Genomic DNA, 20,114 nt, shown 5'->3' with positions numbered 1-20,114 from the left:
CACAAATACATGACACACATCAAGTTTTCTCTCACGCTCGAAGTGTTTATCTGACATTTCTGGGTGTGACATTTTTTTTCTTCTCCTAGAGGGAGACATCGGTCGTTGTGACGATTTAAAATTAAATGGAGGATCTCATTGGGCCTATTGTTTTCTCGTAGGTGCCGCGAGCACCGTGTGAAATCCACTTAAAGCGCGGACAATTGTTCGCGGTGCACCAGCGGTCAGCCTTGAAGACGAAGGCTAAATCCTTTCGCGTTTCATCATCTCGCGCATGACACCACCTCACTTTGAAGCATCGAGAGATCTAATTGGATCAAGTATGCACAGATAGAGGCGTCGAATAAAGTGAGATCGGTGCACGTTGCGTCGCGATATGTTTCGTGTTACATGTACCTCGTACTTTAACTAACCGATTCTATATCTACACCTTTGTTCCGCAATTCTCGGGCCGCTAATATAGACTATTTTCTATTTCTAATTTTATACGCGACAATCCAACTTACGTATGCGCGAAACATCTTTATATCGATGTTAAGTAGCGCGTATCAAGGCTGAAGAAAATTTAGTATTTATTTTGACATTTGGAGGAAAAAAAAAAACGACGGAACGCCGAAACGTGGTTCAGAAAGCGAAGGCGATTCGATTTTATTTAAACTAATTAAGCATCGGCGCGAGAGAAGGTTTAAATTTATCTCGGAAATCTCGCGCGACCTCGGAAATATGTTTGCGGAAATATTTGAATAATTTTTTGCACGCGATCGCAAATTCGGCTGCGCAATGTGGCGATACGCGCGCGCGCGCGTGTGTGTGTGTGTGTGTGTGTGTGTGTGTGTGTAGGCGTGTTGCGTGAGATTAATGATCGAACGGCCTGTCTCTACATATACGTTCTTCTCGAACAAAAGAGGAATGCAGCCTCCCGGGAACGTGTATCCATCTAGGATTCCGCTGCCACCTACTGCCAACTACTCAAACGTGAATAGAGCCTCGGGAATAGAATTTTTCCACTCGCGAATGGGAAACGTTTGACGTTCGCAGTTAATTCGGCAATGAGCGCAATCACAAGTGAGTGGCTGAGACTGGAATCTTTCCGCTCGATACGCGCGAGTGAGAAAGTCCAAGAGTTCGCCGAGACGTTCTCGGATATATCTGTTAGACTGGCACTCTAGCCACACTATGAATAAGAATTTAACTATTTGTTTTTATTTTCCGCTCAATTTCATTGCTAGCCATTTAAAAATGCTCTGTGAATGTGTTCGAACTTGTGTAAACTTAAAATCATATAAAAAAATCAAACTGAAAGAAAAAAAAATAAGAGAATATTATTAATACGATAAAAATTATAAAATTTTTCATATGGTTAATTAACATTGAAATAAAAAAAGAAGAGTAAAAGATCATTGATACAATAACAAATCAATAAATTTTTATAATATGGTTAATTAGCATTAAAATATGTAAAAAATACATCTCAATAATTTCGTGAAAAATTTTATGAGACATTTATATCGAGTTCGGACATATCGAGGATATAAGAAATAAAGCATAAAATAAAAGTGTTGATAAAACAAAAGTCATAAGAATTTTCAACAATGCCAGTTAAAGTACTAAATGTACGTATTTTGCAAAGATAAGAATATTGTAATAAATAAGTAACATGAGTTTTTTTATCAACATATCACAATTTCATAATTTCCAGTGTCTCTAAAATCTGAACATCCGAATGATGCCGTACAGTAATGACGTCGCACCGGTGGCGTTTTCAAAGATTCGTCTCGTTTTCGTCTCGAATTTTTAAATCGATCGGGAAAAAACGGGAAGAGGTCGACCCGAAGAAGTCGACGTCGCGTGTCGTCGCGGTCAATTTGGAAATTGGCGCAATCGGCCGCGCAATCACTTTTGTGCGGCCAAAGTGGACGGCGACCGGTGTCCCGCGGCCATGCCATTTGAGAGGCGTTTAAGCGCTGAAAGGTGGAGATTCGGATTTAATGCACGACTTCCTATTCCTCCCACGTAGACGCAAAGAGGTCGAGCACCAAAGCCGAAGCGCGCTGTGCCAGCCATCGCCGCGCTGTGCGAATGGATCACGGCGCGGATCTGTGCCGCTCTCTTTCCCCGCTGTGTGATACATCAAACTGTCCGCCCCCCGTTTCTCCTCTTCCTTTCGCGTGATTTTGCAGTCACCGAGCATGTCGCGATTACAATCCGCGGACAATAGTTAGGTTAGGTACGAAACAATTAAACCAACTCCTTTTCGCTGATATATAAGTCCAACAAGTAGGTCGCAAGTCTTTTAATTTAAAAAAAAAAGAATGTTCATATTAGTTAGTGCATTGCAATTAGAAGATTTGCAATTATAAAATTGTGAAAAAATTATCATGCAAAATATAAACGGATACATAAAATCAATTAATAGATATAATGTTTTATCACACTGAGTGTCTTATAAATCCTTCACTAAAAAAATTGAAAAAATAGGTAATTAGGTAATCGAACCATAACCAACAAATAATTTAAAATGTCAAAAAAATATTCAGTCTTAGATTAATATTGTCTACTCAAATTCGAAAAAAATTCTCTGAGAATTCCAATTTTTAAGGAAATTTTGTTAAAAATTCCCTTAAAGGTAAAATGTAAGTATTTTTAAATCTATTTTACAAATAAATATATATATTCATTATACAAAATCTTTAATATTTTCCAATTATAAAAGTTTATAAACCATAAGATAAAATTACAAATCACTCGAGTTTTAATAATCAAATTTAAAAAATTTTGAAACTATAAGGCTCTAAAAAATAAATATTTTAAATCGCATAAAATTTTCAAACTTTGTTTTCAAAAATTTTGTTTTCACAAACAAAAAATATGTAATGCATAACCGGTATAAAATTCCACTTTTATAAAACTATTATAGTGAATATCCGCCTTCATTAAACAAATTGCACCTAACGAAATCGTGCGAAAATTACATCTATCTTCAATACTGAATATTATATTTCTATGCATGTCTCTGTATTTTGTATTGGATTAGTTGTAAAATCGGTGTGCTCTGATTTTTTTGAGTGGATGGATTTACTGTTATTGTTAATAATTTAATCGGTAAATCGATTATAATATAAAAACAGAATATTAGAAAAAACAATTTAAAAAAATTTTTTTTATTTTCAATAAAATTTCCTGAAAATTCCCTGATTTGTCAGAGCATAAACAAATTGAGAATTTCAAGTAATTCATGGGTTTTTCCAGGTAGGTACACTATTAAAATAACTAATAGTAGAAGGCATAAAGAATGATGGAAAAATATTCTATGCCATACTGCAGTCCGTATTTCCAATAGATTCAAAAACAAAATCTATATTTATAAAAGTCAGCCCACATATTTATGTTAAGATAATTATAAGATAGATGAGCGTGTGCATGTTATACATGTCCCTTCCTATCCCTTCCTAATGAATACTTCCTATACATAATAAACGGTCTTTCCTCCAGGTCTCGCGTTACACGTTTTTCTTACACGTATCTCTTTTCAATTATGATTACACGATTACACGTTGGATTATCCCTCTAATTGACACGGGCGCCGAGTTCCTCGCGTCGCAGGCGTTTCGAGTTTCCCTGTGGGAATCATGGAAAAGTTGCCTGATTATTCTTCGCGGGAGCTTTCATAACGAGAGATGTACCGTTAAGATTTAGCTCGCAGCAGGAAAAGTTGCCTTACAATTTATTACGCGAAAGCGAACTCGGCTGCGGGTTTATTAAATGCATAAGTCCGACGTTGTATGACGCGCGCGCGCGCGCGCGTTACCCACACGTTGCGTTGCGTATGCCACGTTCGATGGGACCGATTCTAGAGAGGTCATCGAAGAAAGTAGAACCCTCACCGCCGCCGTCATGCACGATCGCGCATAGGCACGATAGCAACTTCGCGAAGGCAAGATCGCACACGAGAGGCATATCTCGCGGGCGCCTACATCCGCCACGTATATAGATTATCCGTGATGTTTTTCGCGATAAGAAGGATGGAAAGTATCGGTTCTTGCGCCGAGCCGAGGCCTACCAGCCTACCACCACCACAATTAGGCAATAATCAGGAATGGATCGGTCCGCGTTTCTTCGACACGTAATTAGCGACTATTAATAGCGACGAGTGCTTTACGACGCACGTTTCTCTTTTTCTTTAGACTTTAGGAGAGAACAGTTTTGCTGGCAAGTCTAAAAATTTGATCTGATACAGGATATGAAAATGATGTTGTTGGATCATTAAAATTATTACATAGGATGCTTGATAACAATACGGCAAAATTTTTGATCTTTTTGCAATATCGTACATAATAATTTTGAAGATCTGACGAATTTATTTTCAGATCTGTATCTGGCCAAATTTTTAAATTTGCCAACAAAAGCTGGTCTCTCCATGTAATCTCCGATTGAACATGAATATATTGAGAAAAAAAAATACTTAAAAATGTATTTATGGACAATAAAGTTTATTTAAATATGGCGAAATTTAATAAAAAATTTTATTCACATGTAGCAAGTACGTCCATCTTACAATTAGAGTAAGAAAAATTAAATATATTTCACAGAAATATATATTTCATCAATCAAATTCTTTTATAACCAATAAATATCAAAGAAAATGTCATAACATTTGCTTTTGAATATCTATCTCGACCTTTTTCCTCGCTGTAGATTTAAAAAACATAATCTATTTTTATCCTGTCGACGATATATCAACGCTCGTTTCACCCGGAAATACTGGACGTTCAGCGGTTATTCATCCGTGAGAAGGGCCAACAAAAGATATCACAACACATCGTTATTATGTGTGTTACTATGTTTCATATGCGTGACACGTGGCACGAATAGATAGCGGTCCTTTCACGAACGACGTTCGCCTAGGCGCATCGGGAACGTCAAAATTCCTCGCACGGGAACGCGAACGCGAAGGCGATCGTGTCTTGACGTACGAATGAAAGGATCCTCTATTCGACGCCACTCGCCGGAAACACAAAGAAAAATCGTGGCGCGTACAAAAGGCCCTGCGCTCGACGGAAACGTTTTCACACGAACGACACTGTTGAGCAATCGGCATTATGAAAGCACAAGTACTAATTGTGGTTCAAATTTACACATCGAGCCTATTTATTCTCTTTACATTTCTCAATTTTCGTAGAGAAAAAAATATTTGCGTAAAAGAATAATTTAAACATTATAATAAAGAAGCGGAAATTATACTTATGGTCATTTCGGTATTACTTCGACGCTGTTGAACGCTGTATATAAATCATGCGCGGTTTACGCGTCGTATATCATCCATGTTGAATGCGTTGTCAGGGTTAATTAGTCGTCGCAGCTCTTACATTGGCATGTAGTAAACGTGCACGCTCATTTTTAATGTTTAACCGCCGTTTCCTAAGTGGCTTTAAAATTTGTATAAAAACAGGAGACGGACGGAGCTGGCAACTCGGTTATAGAACTTAATAGACACGCGCGATTATTAAAACAGAGTCATGTTTGCGCGAATTCCTGGGAGGTACTGCGCATCACGGATAATAATAATCATCTCGGAAGCAATCTACTCTCAACATTCGATCGGAAAGATGCGCAGCAGAAAAACGTATGTTAATAGACGCACACGCACGCACATTTAATGTTGTTGTCACGCTGATGCGTACGAGGCGGCACGTGGTATTACTGAGACGTACTGGACTCAAGGATAATGATACATTAATGACTATTACTCAAGGTGCGAAAAATAGCCGAATGAGAAATGATAATGCGAAAATTGAATATCTAATTAATTGAAATATCACAGAAATTACATAAAAACAAATTGATAAAATGTTTTCTTTATCAGATTTTGTTTTTTCCGACGAATAATTAGTGAACAAAGGATTGCGGGATGACTGCTGATGAGACGTATTTGTAGTCGAGAGAAAAGTATCATTTCTCAAGCAGGAAATAAATAATATTGGACAAAAAAGGGAAAACAAGAAGTTGAGAACCTTCAGTTATGATTCAAACGTCGAAGCTATTATTATGGCTTATTTTCTTAATCGGGCTGTTATCCTCGATTTCTCAGACAAACGTAAGATTACACGTGCTTCCGGGAGTACAACAATATTAAATTACCGAGTGCAATTCCAGTTCATTGCTACTCAACGTAGATAATTAAGAATGATACGCCTGGCTTGAGAGAGAAATGTAATTTAATTAGCCCGAGATTCCTGTTTTAATATATCTGAATTTGATTATAAATAATTTTTAATTTTTAAAGATCACAAGTTATGCCATTCGCATACAGGTAACTCGTAATTAGAGAATCAACACAACGAAGAGACAACATGTCTCTCTTGGCTGAGCTATCTATTTCATGTTTTTCCCGATACGACTTTGACATCATTTAGATTGTCGATCCATTTGCAAATCATTAAAATGCATGATTGCCGCGAACAATTCGCGCCATGAATAATGAATAATCATACATGCGCGTTTCGCTCGCGCCAAATATCAACAACTTTCACTGCCAATTTCGATCGTCAACGAAAGCTGTTTTTTTTTTGTCAAACTTTTACGTGCCCTCCTTTGTATTAAATTTTATTATGCTACAGTTTTTATTACAAAGCTATTTATATTACAATCCGCAATCCTTCAAGTCCCTTCTCCTGGAAGAAAAAAAAAAATAAAGCTTCCACCAACTAGCGATTCTTAGGACAAACATATGTTCCGTCATTAATCCAACGACTGGAGCCAGCACGATTTCTCCCCTTCCCACGGAAAACTTAATGACGAACGTAAATGTCGCTCGCCTAATCGCTTTATCGCGGGCGATCGTCGTATCGCGACGCGAACGCGTTGGCTCGCGCCAGTTCCGCGAGCGGAAAAGCGTCGCCGGGAGAAAATGCTTTCGCGGAATTTGCAATTACCCGACGACACTGGCACCATTAGACGGCCGTTAAACACACACACACACACACACGCACGCACGCACGCACGCACACGCACACACGAGCCATAGGTGCGGAATCGTGCCTCTAACCCCAGCATACGGCCGGTGCATAACGTTCAAGCGACGGATTGCATAACGTTCAAGGTGAAACTCCCCCACCGTCAACGAGACAATCGCATCTCGCTGCCGCTGCAGTTGCAGTTGCTGGCCACCCATCAGCGGTGCCGGTGGCCAATTAGTATCGCTGTTAATTCAATATCTACCTCGTCTACGGTAGATCCGGTCGGCCAGAGGATTGATGGAGCGCCCATCCGAAGCGCTCTACGAGCGCATCAAAAGTCGCGTCACTTTTCCCTCTCGCGAAACTCTCTCCTTCCCTAACGAAATTGTCTTATTTTAGCGAGAATTCAGTTGTTATATATTAACAAAAAAAAAGATCTCGATATATTGATAAAATAATAAAGCTGAGAATCAGCGCTGCAAGCGCGAAATTATATTTTAATTTTATTATTATTTTAATTTTAACTATGTTTATTAATAAAGAATATCAAACATCTCGACTCGAACTTGAGTCATCTTCTTGGTCTAAATCCTCGGTGATAAATTATCTTCAGTTATTACATTTTACATGGAGTTTTTCCAACTTGTAATATTACATATCACTTTACGTATCTCAAACTCCATTAAAATACAAAACAATTGAACGTATTGAGGTGTCTATAATTAATAGGGAATATATTAGCAGAGAATGTAGCACGAATGCACATTTCTATTCGACGGGAGAATGTTCATTGTGATGGAGATCAATTTCTTAGAACGATGAGCGCGAATATTAAGAGAGAGTCGATAGAAATTATTATTGGAAAGGTCCCTCCATCGAAGGACTTTCATTCGAAAAATAAAAGGAAATCTCCCGAGCGTGATCCGCGGCGAGCGGAACGCAAAAAGATCCCCGCGTCCGGTAGCGCGGATTCGAGGAGCGCGAGTGAAAATTCGATTTGTATAGAAAGGATGGCGTGGAAAAGCGCGTGTTAAATTCGCGCGAGTTTCTTCGCGAGTCATTAGCCGAGAATCTACGGGCCATGCTAATCGTCGTTGAATGACTATATACGTTTGACGAGGTAAACTCTATTTTTCCGGCGGATGCGGTCAATTAGAAAATGGCCGGTCGCACTTTCTCCCGGGGTTCCTGCGACGCCTTCGGCGCTACGTCGATTAGAAAAAAAATCTTGTGGGTCGTGACCCACATGGTCAGCCATCGCGACAGCTCTAACCTTCTACTCGTCGCGAGAGATTTTCGCTTGAGTTAGATCTACATACATTTTCATATACCATTTTTATACTATTTTTATCGAGCTATTCGTTCCTCCAGGTAGCTTTGATCGCTGGGAGATGAAGTGACGTTCGCACAAGTTTTTCCAAATTTTCTCCGTATCTCTAATTGTGTGTCTTGCAAACGAAGATGTGTCCGACCTATTTTCATTTGGCTCATTAATGTTAGTCGATACTCGCATTCATTAAAATCCTCGGCGTTTCGATACGCAACAACATTCTCATGTTTTTTTCGCTCTACATCTGCCTTTAAACATAATGCGCGTGTTATCCCACAACGCTTACGCCGGTAATATATTGTGGGTACAATGCCCAGGTAACAAGCGAAAAGAAACTAGCGTCTAATATTCCCATACTAAATGTAAAATGTTCTATTGTATACATTACGTGCACAGGATGTAGCGATGGAAAATTTTCCGCTTCCGGACGATGAATCGCATCTGACGAGGTGACTGAAGATCAACCGTAACCGTTGATAGCAAAAATAAGATTTATATGAAACTTGATGAAAGAAAATCTTGATACGCATACTTGTTTTTGTACAAAGTATAACATTTTAATGTAAATCTTAGTTCCCATGACACGACAATACTATCTGCAAGTTAATTGATAAATGTGATTTAAGCCTGTCACACACAAATTGCGCTTCGTGCTTTAATTTAAGTGGATTTAATTATGAGGTCTAATTATTATTATTATTATTATTATTATTATTATTATTATTATTATTATTATTATTATTATTATTATTATTACAATAAATCAGTATAGCGTAGAAATTATTTAGCATATATTTTTCAAATAATATAATTTGAAAAATAAAATAAAATTTAATAATAATAATAAATAAGTAAAATAAAAATAAAAATAATTTGAAAAATAAATTTTTCAAACAATAACAAATAATCTAAAACGCGATTATCTTTCCGTATCTTCCAGAGCAACTTTTTATTTCGTTTCAGAGAAGATAAACGGCCATGTCTCTCAGAGATAGATGTAAAATGCTACTCTCGATAACGCACGTATCCTTAAGATAAGGCTGCGGAAGAATTTCCTGTAAGTTGATAAAATTTTCTCTAGAATCCTCGTTCGTCGTCGGTATTTAAACACGAATGTACATTACTAGAGATAGCTCCGATTTTAACGAGAGAATAGTCATTGCAACGTTTCAAAATCTTCATATTTTCAAAGTGCATTTTAAATTTAATTCATTCGACACGTGTCCGTGATATATCTTTTTCTTTTGTTTTCTTAAGTCATCTCGAGAAGATAAAGCATGCGGCTTTAAATTTTCGAAAAAAAGTCACGTCGCGTACTATCGGCTTTGACGTGGTTTCTTTGCATTTATATTGATTACTGTCGATCTTTAACACGAGCCTTTCGATTATCGATAACCCGCGAACGTTATCGAGGCATTAACGCGGTGCCTGGTGGCGCTTAATAATACTTTTGAGCTTTCTCAAAATAGCGGCGAATCGATAACCTTTGTTTCAGACAGAATCTTTATTGCATCAAAAACACTACTCGTTGCTGTTCGAAAAATCAAAATAACGTAGGATAAGATCGCACGACATTCTTGATTTAGTTCCATCGAATTGCACGAATGCCTCATTTCTCGGCAACTTCGTGCAAACAAAAATAAAAAAAAGATTCGTTTACAAATTGCATCGTCATTTTCTGATGAATGACGTGTATTAAATTACGCATTGCCATACATTACAAACGTGTATTCCTGAAATACAAGACAGAAACATGCGCGCGTGACGAGCGAGACGGACTTTGAAACAATGGGACAGGATTCATTTGAAAGCGAAGACTTTTCAAGACGTTAAGTCTAAATTTGAATTTAAATATTATTAACATTGACAATTTCGTTGTGCTATCATTCGTTTTGGCGCATTCCTACTCGAACCAAGAAAATGATCGTTCACTACTTTTGAAACATACTGTAGCTAATGACGCGGCCTTTGGTGCCCCCGGAGTGCAACTGGCGAACGAGACGGCCTTGTAAAAACTGATACTGTTACTTCTGAGATGCTCAGGCGACTCTCCCAGCAGCTATGTCCAACTGTATTCACGAAGGGAAACAGGGTGAGAAACGAATCATTATCTTTTATCCGTACAAGTGCGTTGTTTAACGTCGTGAACAACTAATTGTTGCTGGATTTATTGTCGACAGTGCGCCGTTATCAGCGTTGGGCAGTTATGCGTAATTATAATAAATATATCACCATTCATCAAATCTGCCTGCTTGGAATGAATGAAATTAATAGCGCAAATTATGAGTGAAACACGTGTCAAAGTCGCTCTGTTGATATTAAGTTAATAAAATAATAAATATAATAAAATAATCATATATATATATATATATATATATATATATACATATATATAAATAATATCATTTTTATGTATTTATGTATATTTATATATTTATGTATTATATCATATATACATATAAATTCGTAATATATATAATCTAATGCCTAAAAATAAATAATATCTGGATAATGTAATAAACAAAGCACGTAATTTTTTTTGCAGAGTTACAGAGCAACCTATTGGCTGTATATTTAAAGATATATGATAGTATTTCACTAATCAAATAATTATTTCTACTCGAAAAAGTTTAAAATGATAAAAATAATCGGTATTTTACAAAATAATTTCCAAGTGCAAATATATCTATATTTTTACTTTACTATTCATTTAAATAAATAAAGTAGTAAATTTTAGAGAAAATAATGTACAAAGTAAGGCATAGGAAGATCTTGATTTTATGATCAATTTATAAAATATAAAATTTATACTTTGGATAATATTTTTATCAGGAGAATTAAAGACATTGTGTATGTTTTTTACATTACCTTTAAATAATATTAATAAATTAATATTAATTAATTTTATTTTCTTGAAAAAAAATTATATCGTTGCTAAAGCTAAATTACGAGTGAAATTCATTCAACGAGACAACAGACAACATCGCATAAAATTATGAGGATGTCTTGAGTCGCCATATTGATTTGTGATCTAGAATTAATGTATGTTTGATTATATTTTTTTATTCATATTGGGCGTGGTGTATTTCGTGTACATTGTTTCAAAAAATGGACACTAATAGAATTGACATTTTCACAGAATTCAGATATTTGAGATATTTTTCTAAATTACATGATGAACTATTAAAAATTTATAGTCTACTTATTCATTGAAAATGATGAATATGTATATTTTATACATAACAATTTTCTCGAAAATGAAATGATTGATTTAAAAATTTACACATATAAATAAAATGCATTAATGAGCATATTAGCATAATATTATAACAATAATGTTATCTTTGAATTTCTGACATCTTTTATATATCTTGTCTTGGATCGTCGTTAATTACAGTTTACGAATAATGCAAGCAGATGAGCCACAAAAACAATCGCAGATGTAAATATTTCATGTCGCTGCGCCGATTTGCCATCGCGATTACAGAAAGAGTCCTGATTTCTCCGCGTCCGCGACTGTGCGGTCTACAATTGTTTGATCGCTGATAGAGACTGGACTTCTATATAAAGTGGTAGTTTCTATACGCGGAACTCGCGTTTAACGTCCATCACGAAGAAGAGGTCCAGGAACGCGCGAGCGACGGAGGTAAAGGCCTTTAATGGTGCGACGAAGAAACTCGGCGGTGCGGCTGGCCGAGTCGAAGATCAATTCCGATCTCGAGGCGGAGGCCCTCGACCGTGTTGCTCGACGTAAGAAAGTAATCGACGAAACGGCGAGACGCCTAAGGAAAAGTGGAGCGCTTGCTCGTAATTCGCGGATTTCACTGAAAAAGCCAGCCGCCAAGTCCGCGGAGTCCGCGGAGTCCGTCTCGTTGCGATATCGCGGATCCCTCGCTCGCGATCGCTCGTTACGATCGAGCTCACGAACATAAGAAAGTGATTCTATTCGCGTCCGAGAGGCCCAATCGCGGCTGCGCGCGCGTGTTTTCACTCGAGCGGAGAACGGAGTAACCTATTTTGTCTTTACGTTCTCCGGGTTACGTCCCCGGGGCCGAGCTTTTCCGAGCGATTTCGCCGCGCCGAACGAGCGAGCGCGCGGGCGAACAATTAGCCGTTAATTGTAAATCTCTTATCGTGAGATTAGTTTACGGACGAGGAGATCAACCACCTCGCGCGCGTTCGCGCAAGTCGAGTCGATTCGACTTTCGAATCGGCGCGCGATGAGAACTACGCCTCCGTAATTAAATCCAATCAAGGGGATTTCGCACGTGCGAATGACGTGCGCCCCGACTATCTCGCACGCCGGCTACAGCGCGAATAAGCCGGATGTCGATAACTTCACAGCCGACGTAATCGCAATCGTTGTTGGAAGAATAATCTTTAACATCGGTTTCGCAGCCCCGTATACAATGGTAAAATTTTTTCGCAGACATTCATATTACATAAAGTGAATGATCCTGTGTGCGTGTATATACAAAGAATAACACAAATATTATCGTTGCTGTGTCGTAACTTTAATTAAAAAGTATAACACGTCATCTGTACGTAACTTCAATTAATACTCTAAATTGCAAGATCGCGAAAGTTTAATTGAAAATAAATTCCTATAATTTTTTCTCGCTCTCCGTTTAAATATCGGTCGACTCGCTTTTTGTAAAAGTTACCTGTTGTTCTTGCTCGTGCGAACGACTCACTGACATTCAACGGGATCGCGCAGGATACATTCCCAGACTTCGCGCAGGAAGTCGAGCTGGAAAACAAGAAACGAAACTCCGAGAGGCGATTTCGAAGGAAACAACAAAACACGACAACCGAGGGCTCGCGGCGGACTGGGCTAAAGCGAGCGCGCGGCGCACGTCGTGCGAAAGAGCGGCGGAAGGGAAGCGCGGCGGGACGAGCCGAGCGCGGACGAGCGCGAACGAGCGCGGCCGAGCATCGAGCAGCTGGTCGTGGGAGTCGAGTCGCCCGCCGCTAGGTAGATTATTCGGTGAAACGGAGGCTGATATGGGTGGTGGTACCAGCCACGGTCGGGCCACGGCCCGTCCTCATCATCCACCTATTCCCCGCGACCCGTTCGTCATCTCGCATTAAAGAGAAGAAAAAAAAAGAACGTTGGAACGAGAGATTAGAGCGGTAGATTGGGGCGATTACTCGCGAGAGGCGCGCTCCTGCCACCCGGCGTAATGACATTTCCGTCTCCGACGAGAGATGAATCGAGGAAACGGTATGTTGCAAGGAAGGAAGGAGACGGGAAGGCGGATTGCGATAGATCGTAGAAATTCGTACCTCTGGAATAACTCGCGAGAAAGAAAGAGAGGAGAGATCGGGAGGGACTGGTCGGCCGCGAGAGCTGTCGCGCCAGGTCTCTTCCAGTCTCTTCGTAGAATGGAGTAGCGAGTGCGATCGTTGATGGTAGATGATCCGATAGAATGAGAAGGGATAGGAGAGGATGGCGGTACCAGCCACGGGGCCGCCGAGAGCTTGTCCGTCCTCCATCGCGGACTGCAGGTTGTTACAGGGAGGAGGAGAAAGAGGAGGAAGAGGAGAAGACAAGGAGCGAAAGAAAGAAAGAGAGAGAGAGAGAGAGAGAGAAAGAGAGAGAGAGAGAGAGAGAGAGAGAGAGAGAGAGATTAAGATGCGTATTCTTATACGATCAAGATCCATCTCCCTTCGCGCTAAATAGATAACAGGATAACCGGCGCTGCGGCAGAGATCGTCTCGGGACAATCGGCCGACGATAGTTACACTCCATTTTCTATTCATAGTCCGTCGGTACGAATTGTTACGCGAGGCCGAGCACGGACTGAAACCTTTAGCTCGTAATCTCGACGAATTCAATTCCCGACCACCGCTATAGATACGGGAGAATGAACCGTGCGTCAATTGCCGCGAATAAACACAGCCGTCACTTTCACGTCATCGCAGCATCCAAGTCCGCACGAGTTCAGAATGCACACATCTTGCTCTCGATCCTCGATCGCGGTTTCACAGCTGGATCAATATTGCGCTGAGGCAATTAAAATCTTTTCCGCGCGGCGATTAATAAAATTTTCTCCCCGGTCCGACGCGCTCTCTCTCTCTCTCTCTCTCTCTCTCTCTCTCTCTCGCTCTCGCTCTCGCTCTCGCTCTCTTTCGCTCCTCTCGTGATCGACGTCGCGCAAAAATCCACAGATGTTTTTTCCGCAAATTTTACACGAGCCTACGAGTGAAATTCAGGGCGAGGCTCCGCGACAGGATGCACGCGCACTTCTACGCCGTATAAACACGAAACGAGTTCGCAACGAGTGACCCCGTGTATTTGTGAGCGCATACATATAGCAGGCTGGTGTCGCTCCTTTGTGAACACACGCTATCAACGAGTGCGCATTCAACTACCGTTTGTGAGAAAATAATGGCGAATTGCGAAATCACGTGGTCCGTTCCGCGTATGCGACGCAAAAGGTGCGTGACCGCGTAAACGCGAAATCGCAAATCATTCCTTCTTTTTACACATTTTTCTGCTCCTCTATTTTTCTTTCCTTGTGCATTTGTGCATTTGTGATGTCGGAAAACTCATCTAATCATTACCTAAAGATATATTAACAGGACTTTTAGTGAGACTTACAAAGTAATAAAACGCTTCGCCATAAATATACAGTTATTTTTAATTTCATTGTTACCTGACATTAGCATACATTTAAAAATAATCTTTAAATATTTTAAGAATTTCTATAAATATTCATTAGAATTTTTAAATATTACCTAAAAAAATATTAACGAGATTTTTAAAGAAACTTACAAAATAAAATGCTTCGCTATTAATATATAATTATTTTTAGCTTCATTATTATCTGATGATTAGCAGTATGTTTGAGAAAATAATTTAAATATTTTAAGAATTTCTTAAAGTGGAATTTCTAATAAAAAATTCGCTCTTTCTTTTTTTTGCAATAATATTCCAAATTGTATATATTATAAAAAAAATTGTCACGTTTTAGTAATATGATTGTAAAAGTGTTCTTCCATCGGAGTAATTGTTCATCGTTTGCATTTCGTTAATTTTGTCGCTGTAAAAACAGATTGACTTTATCTCTGCGAAACCGGCTCGTTGAATTTCGCCAAGCATTGCATGCAGAAAGACGTTCGGGATTTTCGTGCGTCATTCGCGCGGCGCGAACGAAACCTGATAATTCCAAACAAAACACCGCGTTAAGCATCATGGCGTTTTGCGCACTCGGGCGAGTGCGTCGAATCGGCGGGCATATTAAATGCGGACAGGTTTCAGGTGTGATTCAGCGTCGAGGTGCAAAAACCAGTTTTTTTTCTTCCTTTCCCCCCCCCCCTCCCTTCCGCGCGCCCTCATTCATTATACAATCGAAACGCCGAAAGGTTGATGGGTTGCACAATTATTGTTTTGATACCTGACTTCCGTTTCGCCGCCAATGTATCCGCGAGACAACTTTCGTTGGCTCGATTTCTCACGATCCTAGATCCGCGTAATTTTCACGCGTTTCGTCGATCTTTTTGGAACTTTCTCGAGTTTCGGTTTCACCGGCGGCGTCGCGGCAACGGCTACCTCGGACAATGCGCTCGGCTACTAGAAGCCGCCTCGGATGGTAGCTCCGCGCGCGAAAGTAGGGAAAGTATCTCTCTCGATTCACATGTATGTCTGACATACAACATATCGCCGGATGGAAGGAAAAATAATCCGGGGCTGTCATCGCGATCGGTTGCGATTAAAATTGGAAAGAGGAGTACTTGGAAGGGCGATCGCGCCATAAATCGATCTTGGATAGCCGACGACCTTCCCTGCGAAATTCCGCGAAATCGCATCTCCCACACGAAGATCTGGATGTTGGTGCGCGATGACGTGATAACGGAACGATGATAATATATATATATATATATATATATATAGAGGAATATATATATATATATATATATATATAGAGGAAAAGGGAATGAGATGACAATCTTAAGCTTTGTCGATTTTTTTCTGATTTTCACGGTGACGTAAAAATAATAATCAATTTTTTTCTGATTAGCTAAAGTCTTGTCTATCATTTGTAGACACTCGAAAGTTTAGAAATAAATTAAAATTTTGATTAAAATTTTTATTTGAATCTTTTGAGGATGTATCAATTTCATCATCTTGCTCCCATATATGGTAAGATAATTTAGAAGTGGGTGAAATGATAAAGATTAAAATTAATTTTTTTTATGAATAAAAATTAATTCTTTTACAAACTTTTTATATTATTCCGTTATTATAATGTCCGAATAATAAAATACAAATAGTATTTATGAACAAAAAAAAAATCACTTATAATAATGTAATTTTAATGCAACTTTATTTTTTGTTAGAACTTTTTTTAAGAAAATAAAATCTAGACAAAAACAAAAATAACTATAATTATGTATAATTACATAATTTAAAATGAAATAAATATAGAGACAAAAGAAAAATAATTATTTACGATTATGTAATTTTGACATTTTATCTCATGATCACTATATTGATTCATCCTTTTAAAAAAATATTGCAATATAAAAAATATTAAGTAATACATTACTATATATTATTTTTAGATGTATCAGACAGTTCTATAGAGAAAGTGAAAATATAATTTACTATAATTTCTTATAAAGGAATAGCACAAAATTACATACGAGTGTACTCAAAATATATTTCTTATCATATCATCTATTGTCGTTAACAGATTAAAATCAAATTACAATAAATTATTATCATTGAAACCTTTAATAAGTTTAACACCGACTCTGTTATTAGCTTAGAAATATTAGCAAATCGTCATCTTATCCCTTCCCCCTCCCCCTCCCTCTACGCACGCCTGTGTATAATTACACATTCACTTTACATAATAACGGCCAGTCGGAGTAAAAATGAATGCGCGTCGATGACTCGCCGTCGTGCTCTCCTCATTACGTGAGATATAATTGCGGCGCGTAATTCGACTGGAATTCGCGACTGATCGAAGCGACTCGGCCTGACGGCCGCGATACGCCCTCGGGAAAGCGCGCGTAAAAAGGATCGCTGTAAAAACGCGTAAACGCGCCTGATTACGCCCACTTGATAAAGGGGGCGTAATCAACCGGGGCGAAGTATCTCGTATCTCTCGAATTCTGTAATGGGAAACGCGAGGTGGGACCGCAGATACGGAGCGAAAATTGCGCGATATCGGTGCAGCCGCGCGACTATCTCTCCCGCGCCTTCGATTTGCACTTTCATTTTTCGCAATGACGCTCGCGCAAAACGCGCGCGGATCGCGCGCACAACCGTGAAATCGCGATCCTCAGCCGCGTAATCGTCGCGAGCGCGCCGAGCGTGGAAACGGAACCGTAAACACGTTGGAATAATTGTATCACTTCGAACTTTCTACTACTACCGAATATAGATATAACGATTAAATTATGTACAATTTCCAAATAATTACGTAATCGAGATATTTAGGATATTTGGTGGTACTAGGCCATTTGAAACATTTCAGTACGCTCAAATTTTTCGTTTTCGCCTTGTAACGTTGATAACGAATCCGTTGATCAATTCCATCACGCTCGACCTAATTCACTTTCTCATATGATATACAAGATTATTTCGATAATAACGGAAAGTCGAGTTGTCAAATTATTCGGTATCGATGTTGCTCGAGAAATTGTTGCAATGCACTAACACCGCGATAATGTACTGTTGCAATATGGATGTTACGTAACTTGAGATCGTAGCATATAATAGCGCGTCACGATCGACGAAACACCAGCCAGACGATTTTTTTTTTTTAAGCAGGCAACGTATCAGACAAATAACGAACGGAGACTTTGAAACAGGATCTTCATTCGTTGAATCTGATCAATACAGAGGTTTATCGAAAAATTTTCTAGGCAATCGAAGAGGAATTTAATAATTTGAAATTATCGGTGCGACACGAAACGCGCACGGGACTTTTGTATCGCCGAACGTGACGTAAACGGCGATTACGGAAGTAGCAAGCAAAGAGAAGTTGCTGGAATGGAATTGATGGATTCGTAGCATATAATTTCCGCGTCGACAGTGCGCGAACAAAGATTATCGGGAAAAGATGAGCTTCCGTGACAACAATTTTCTAACTTTAATCGCGTCTTCGTGTACGACCATGAAAATTCTACGAATGCAAAAAAGAAAAATTTATTTTACGAATATAAAACAATGTTATGAAAATATATATAGTCTTTAAAGATTTTGTTGGTACTCTGTTCTTAAATTTTTTTATAAAGAACGCTATTTTACGGAAATAAAAGATGAAAGTGTAGAGATGAAAAGAATTAACGCTTCAAGTTTTTGAAAAAATTAAGAGGTTAGTCATCAAATATATTGAAATCGAAGCAAATTCAGCGTCAGGAGTATATATAAAACTATCATGGAATGCAGTTCACGTGCGTGCGAACAAGCCTCGCGAGCGGTACACGCATGTGCGTACACGCATCTCCTACATGCAGGACGCGTATAGGCACAAATTCGTTCCGTCTCAGAAATATGGCTGAAGAAGCCGACAGTCATGCTGCAATTATCAACTTCCTATTCGGCATTCCTCACATCTCACTCTTTAACTCCTCGCCTCACAATGTTATATGTAAAACGCGTCAAGCAGTGCCTATTTTATCAGCTGTAATTGCATTTCAATAGCAATCAAACTATTATTAGAGACAATTTATTATTCCTTCAGTTACCAGAAATCTTTATACTTGCAAATCGCACCGCAAACGCCCGCGCTTTTATAGTAATTAATTTATTGGGATTTTACGCGTTTAATTTATGTAAAATGCGCACGACAACTTCAAATATGGACGTAGACTGATAGCTTAGGATTTTCTCCTACGTTGTATAATATTTTTCTTAATTTATATATGATGAGCGATCGAATCGTGCACGCGAGTTTCGCAGGTGACTGTAAGGAATGCAAGTCAAACGTTAATAAGCAGAATAAATGCGATTCACGATGTCGAAGGTCTCGGCATTACGCATGTTTCATGGATATTTTTACGTCTACCCGATACAAAAGAGTCTGCATCTCATCACGTGGCATATTCGTGCTGTATTTCTATAGATTTCGTAAATGGTATAAAAAGTAAAGGGGACGCGCGCGCGCGTGTGTGTGTATGTGTGTGTGTGTGTGTGTGTGTGTGTGTGTGTGTGTGTGTGTGTGTATGTCGATTCGACTTATATACGATGAGCCAATAATTCATTAATCAATCTGTTTAAGGCTGCATGATGAATATATGCAGCAAAAAATTGCGCCTTAATCGGATTCGAAGAACCATTAAATCTTAAGGATGTATTTAAATTATACCGTGATGATAATTGAAAATCTTCATTATTTATTAAGATAGTTTTAATATGCAATGAAAATAGTAATTGTTTATTTAAAATGCGACGAAAATAATCTATATCTCTTCAAAACAGTGCACCGCCTCTCGTGTGATAAGGACATTTCAACTCGCTTGAATTCCATAGAAATCCGGTTTTCATATTCTCACTTTGTAACTAATACGATAATCGTGAACTATTTTCCAGCCACAAAATCATTGGAGAAAATGAGCCCTTCAAATGTGCTCTTGACACCACCGAGCTCCATATCTTCACCCGCATTTTCCGTACGTCGGCATTGTGTGTCGTTATATGATAGAAGGTCGACATTTCTTTCTCTCTCTCTCTTTCTCTTTATATACCGGGTGACCTATCAGGCCGCCTGCACCGTTACATGCGCGTTACAACGACAACGTCCGAGATAGGATTATCTGAAGGTTTGACTGCGATACCGTTTTCCTGCTCCGCACGCGCTTCATAAAGTCAT

The 20,114-nt window shown here is 38.8% G+C and overlaps 1 protein-coding gene and 1 long non-coding RNA gene across 4 annotated transcripts in view; one reads left to right on the top strand and one right to left on the bottom strand.

The window, feature by feature from the left end:
* Window positions 1-20,114, bottom strand: part of LOC105428106 (PTB domain-containing engulfment adapter protein 1) — a 34,123-nt gene that overhangs the window by 8,592 nt on the left and 5,417 nt on the right. Inside the window, exon 1 of one of the 3 annotated variants that reach the window (XM_089071594.1) lies at window positions 12,951-13,135. The exons of 1 other annotated variant lie outside the window; for it this stretch is intronic. Coding sequence is in view for 1 of the 2 variants with exons in the window: in XM_089071592.1 (XP_088927718.1) it covers window positions 5,263-5,294 (32 nt within the window). In the remaining variant the exon portion in view is untranslated. Of the gene's footprint in view, window positions 1-5,262; window positions 5,493-12,950; window positions 13,136-20,114 lie in introns of those variants that run through there. One more of the 3 variants, XM_089071592.1, reaches the window with a different exon arrangement.
* On the top strand, window positions 6,687-10,811 carry LOC148937636 (uncharacterized). Its single transcript, XR_016138095.1, has 4 exons — window positions 6,687-8,735; window positions 9,250-9,343; window positions 10,240-10,378; window positions 10,467-10,811. It is a non-coding gene; the product is annotated as an uncharacterized LOC148937636 (long non-coding RNA).

This window comes from Pogonomyrmex barbatus, unplaced genomic scaffold (assembly GCF_055798465.1).
Source record: "Pogonomyrmex barbatus isolate J1 unplaced genomic scaffold, ASM5579846v1 scaffold12, whole genome shotgun sequence".
In the NCBI taxonomy this organism is placed as follows: domain Eukaryota; kingdom Metazoa; phylum Arthropoda; class Insecta; order Hymenoptera; family Formicidae; genus Pogonomyrmex; species Pogonomyrmex barbatus.
This window is presented reverse-complemented; position numbering and strand designations above follow the sequence as displayed.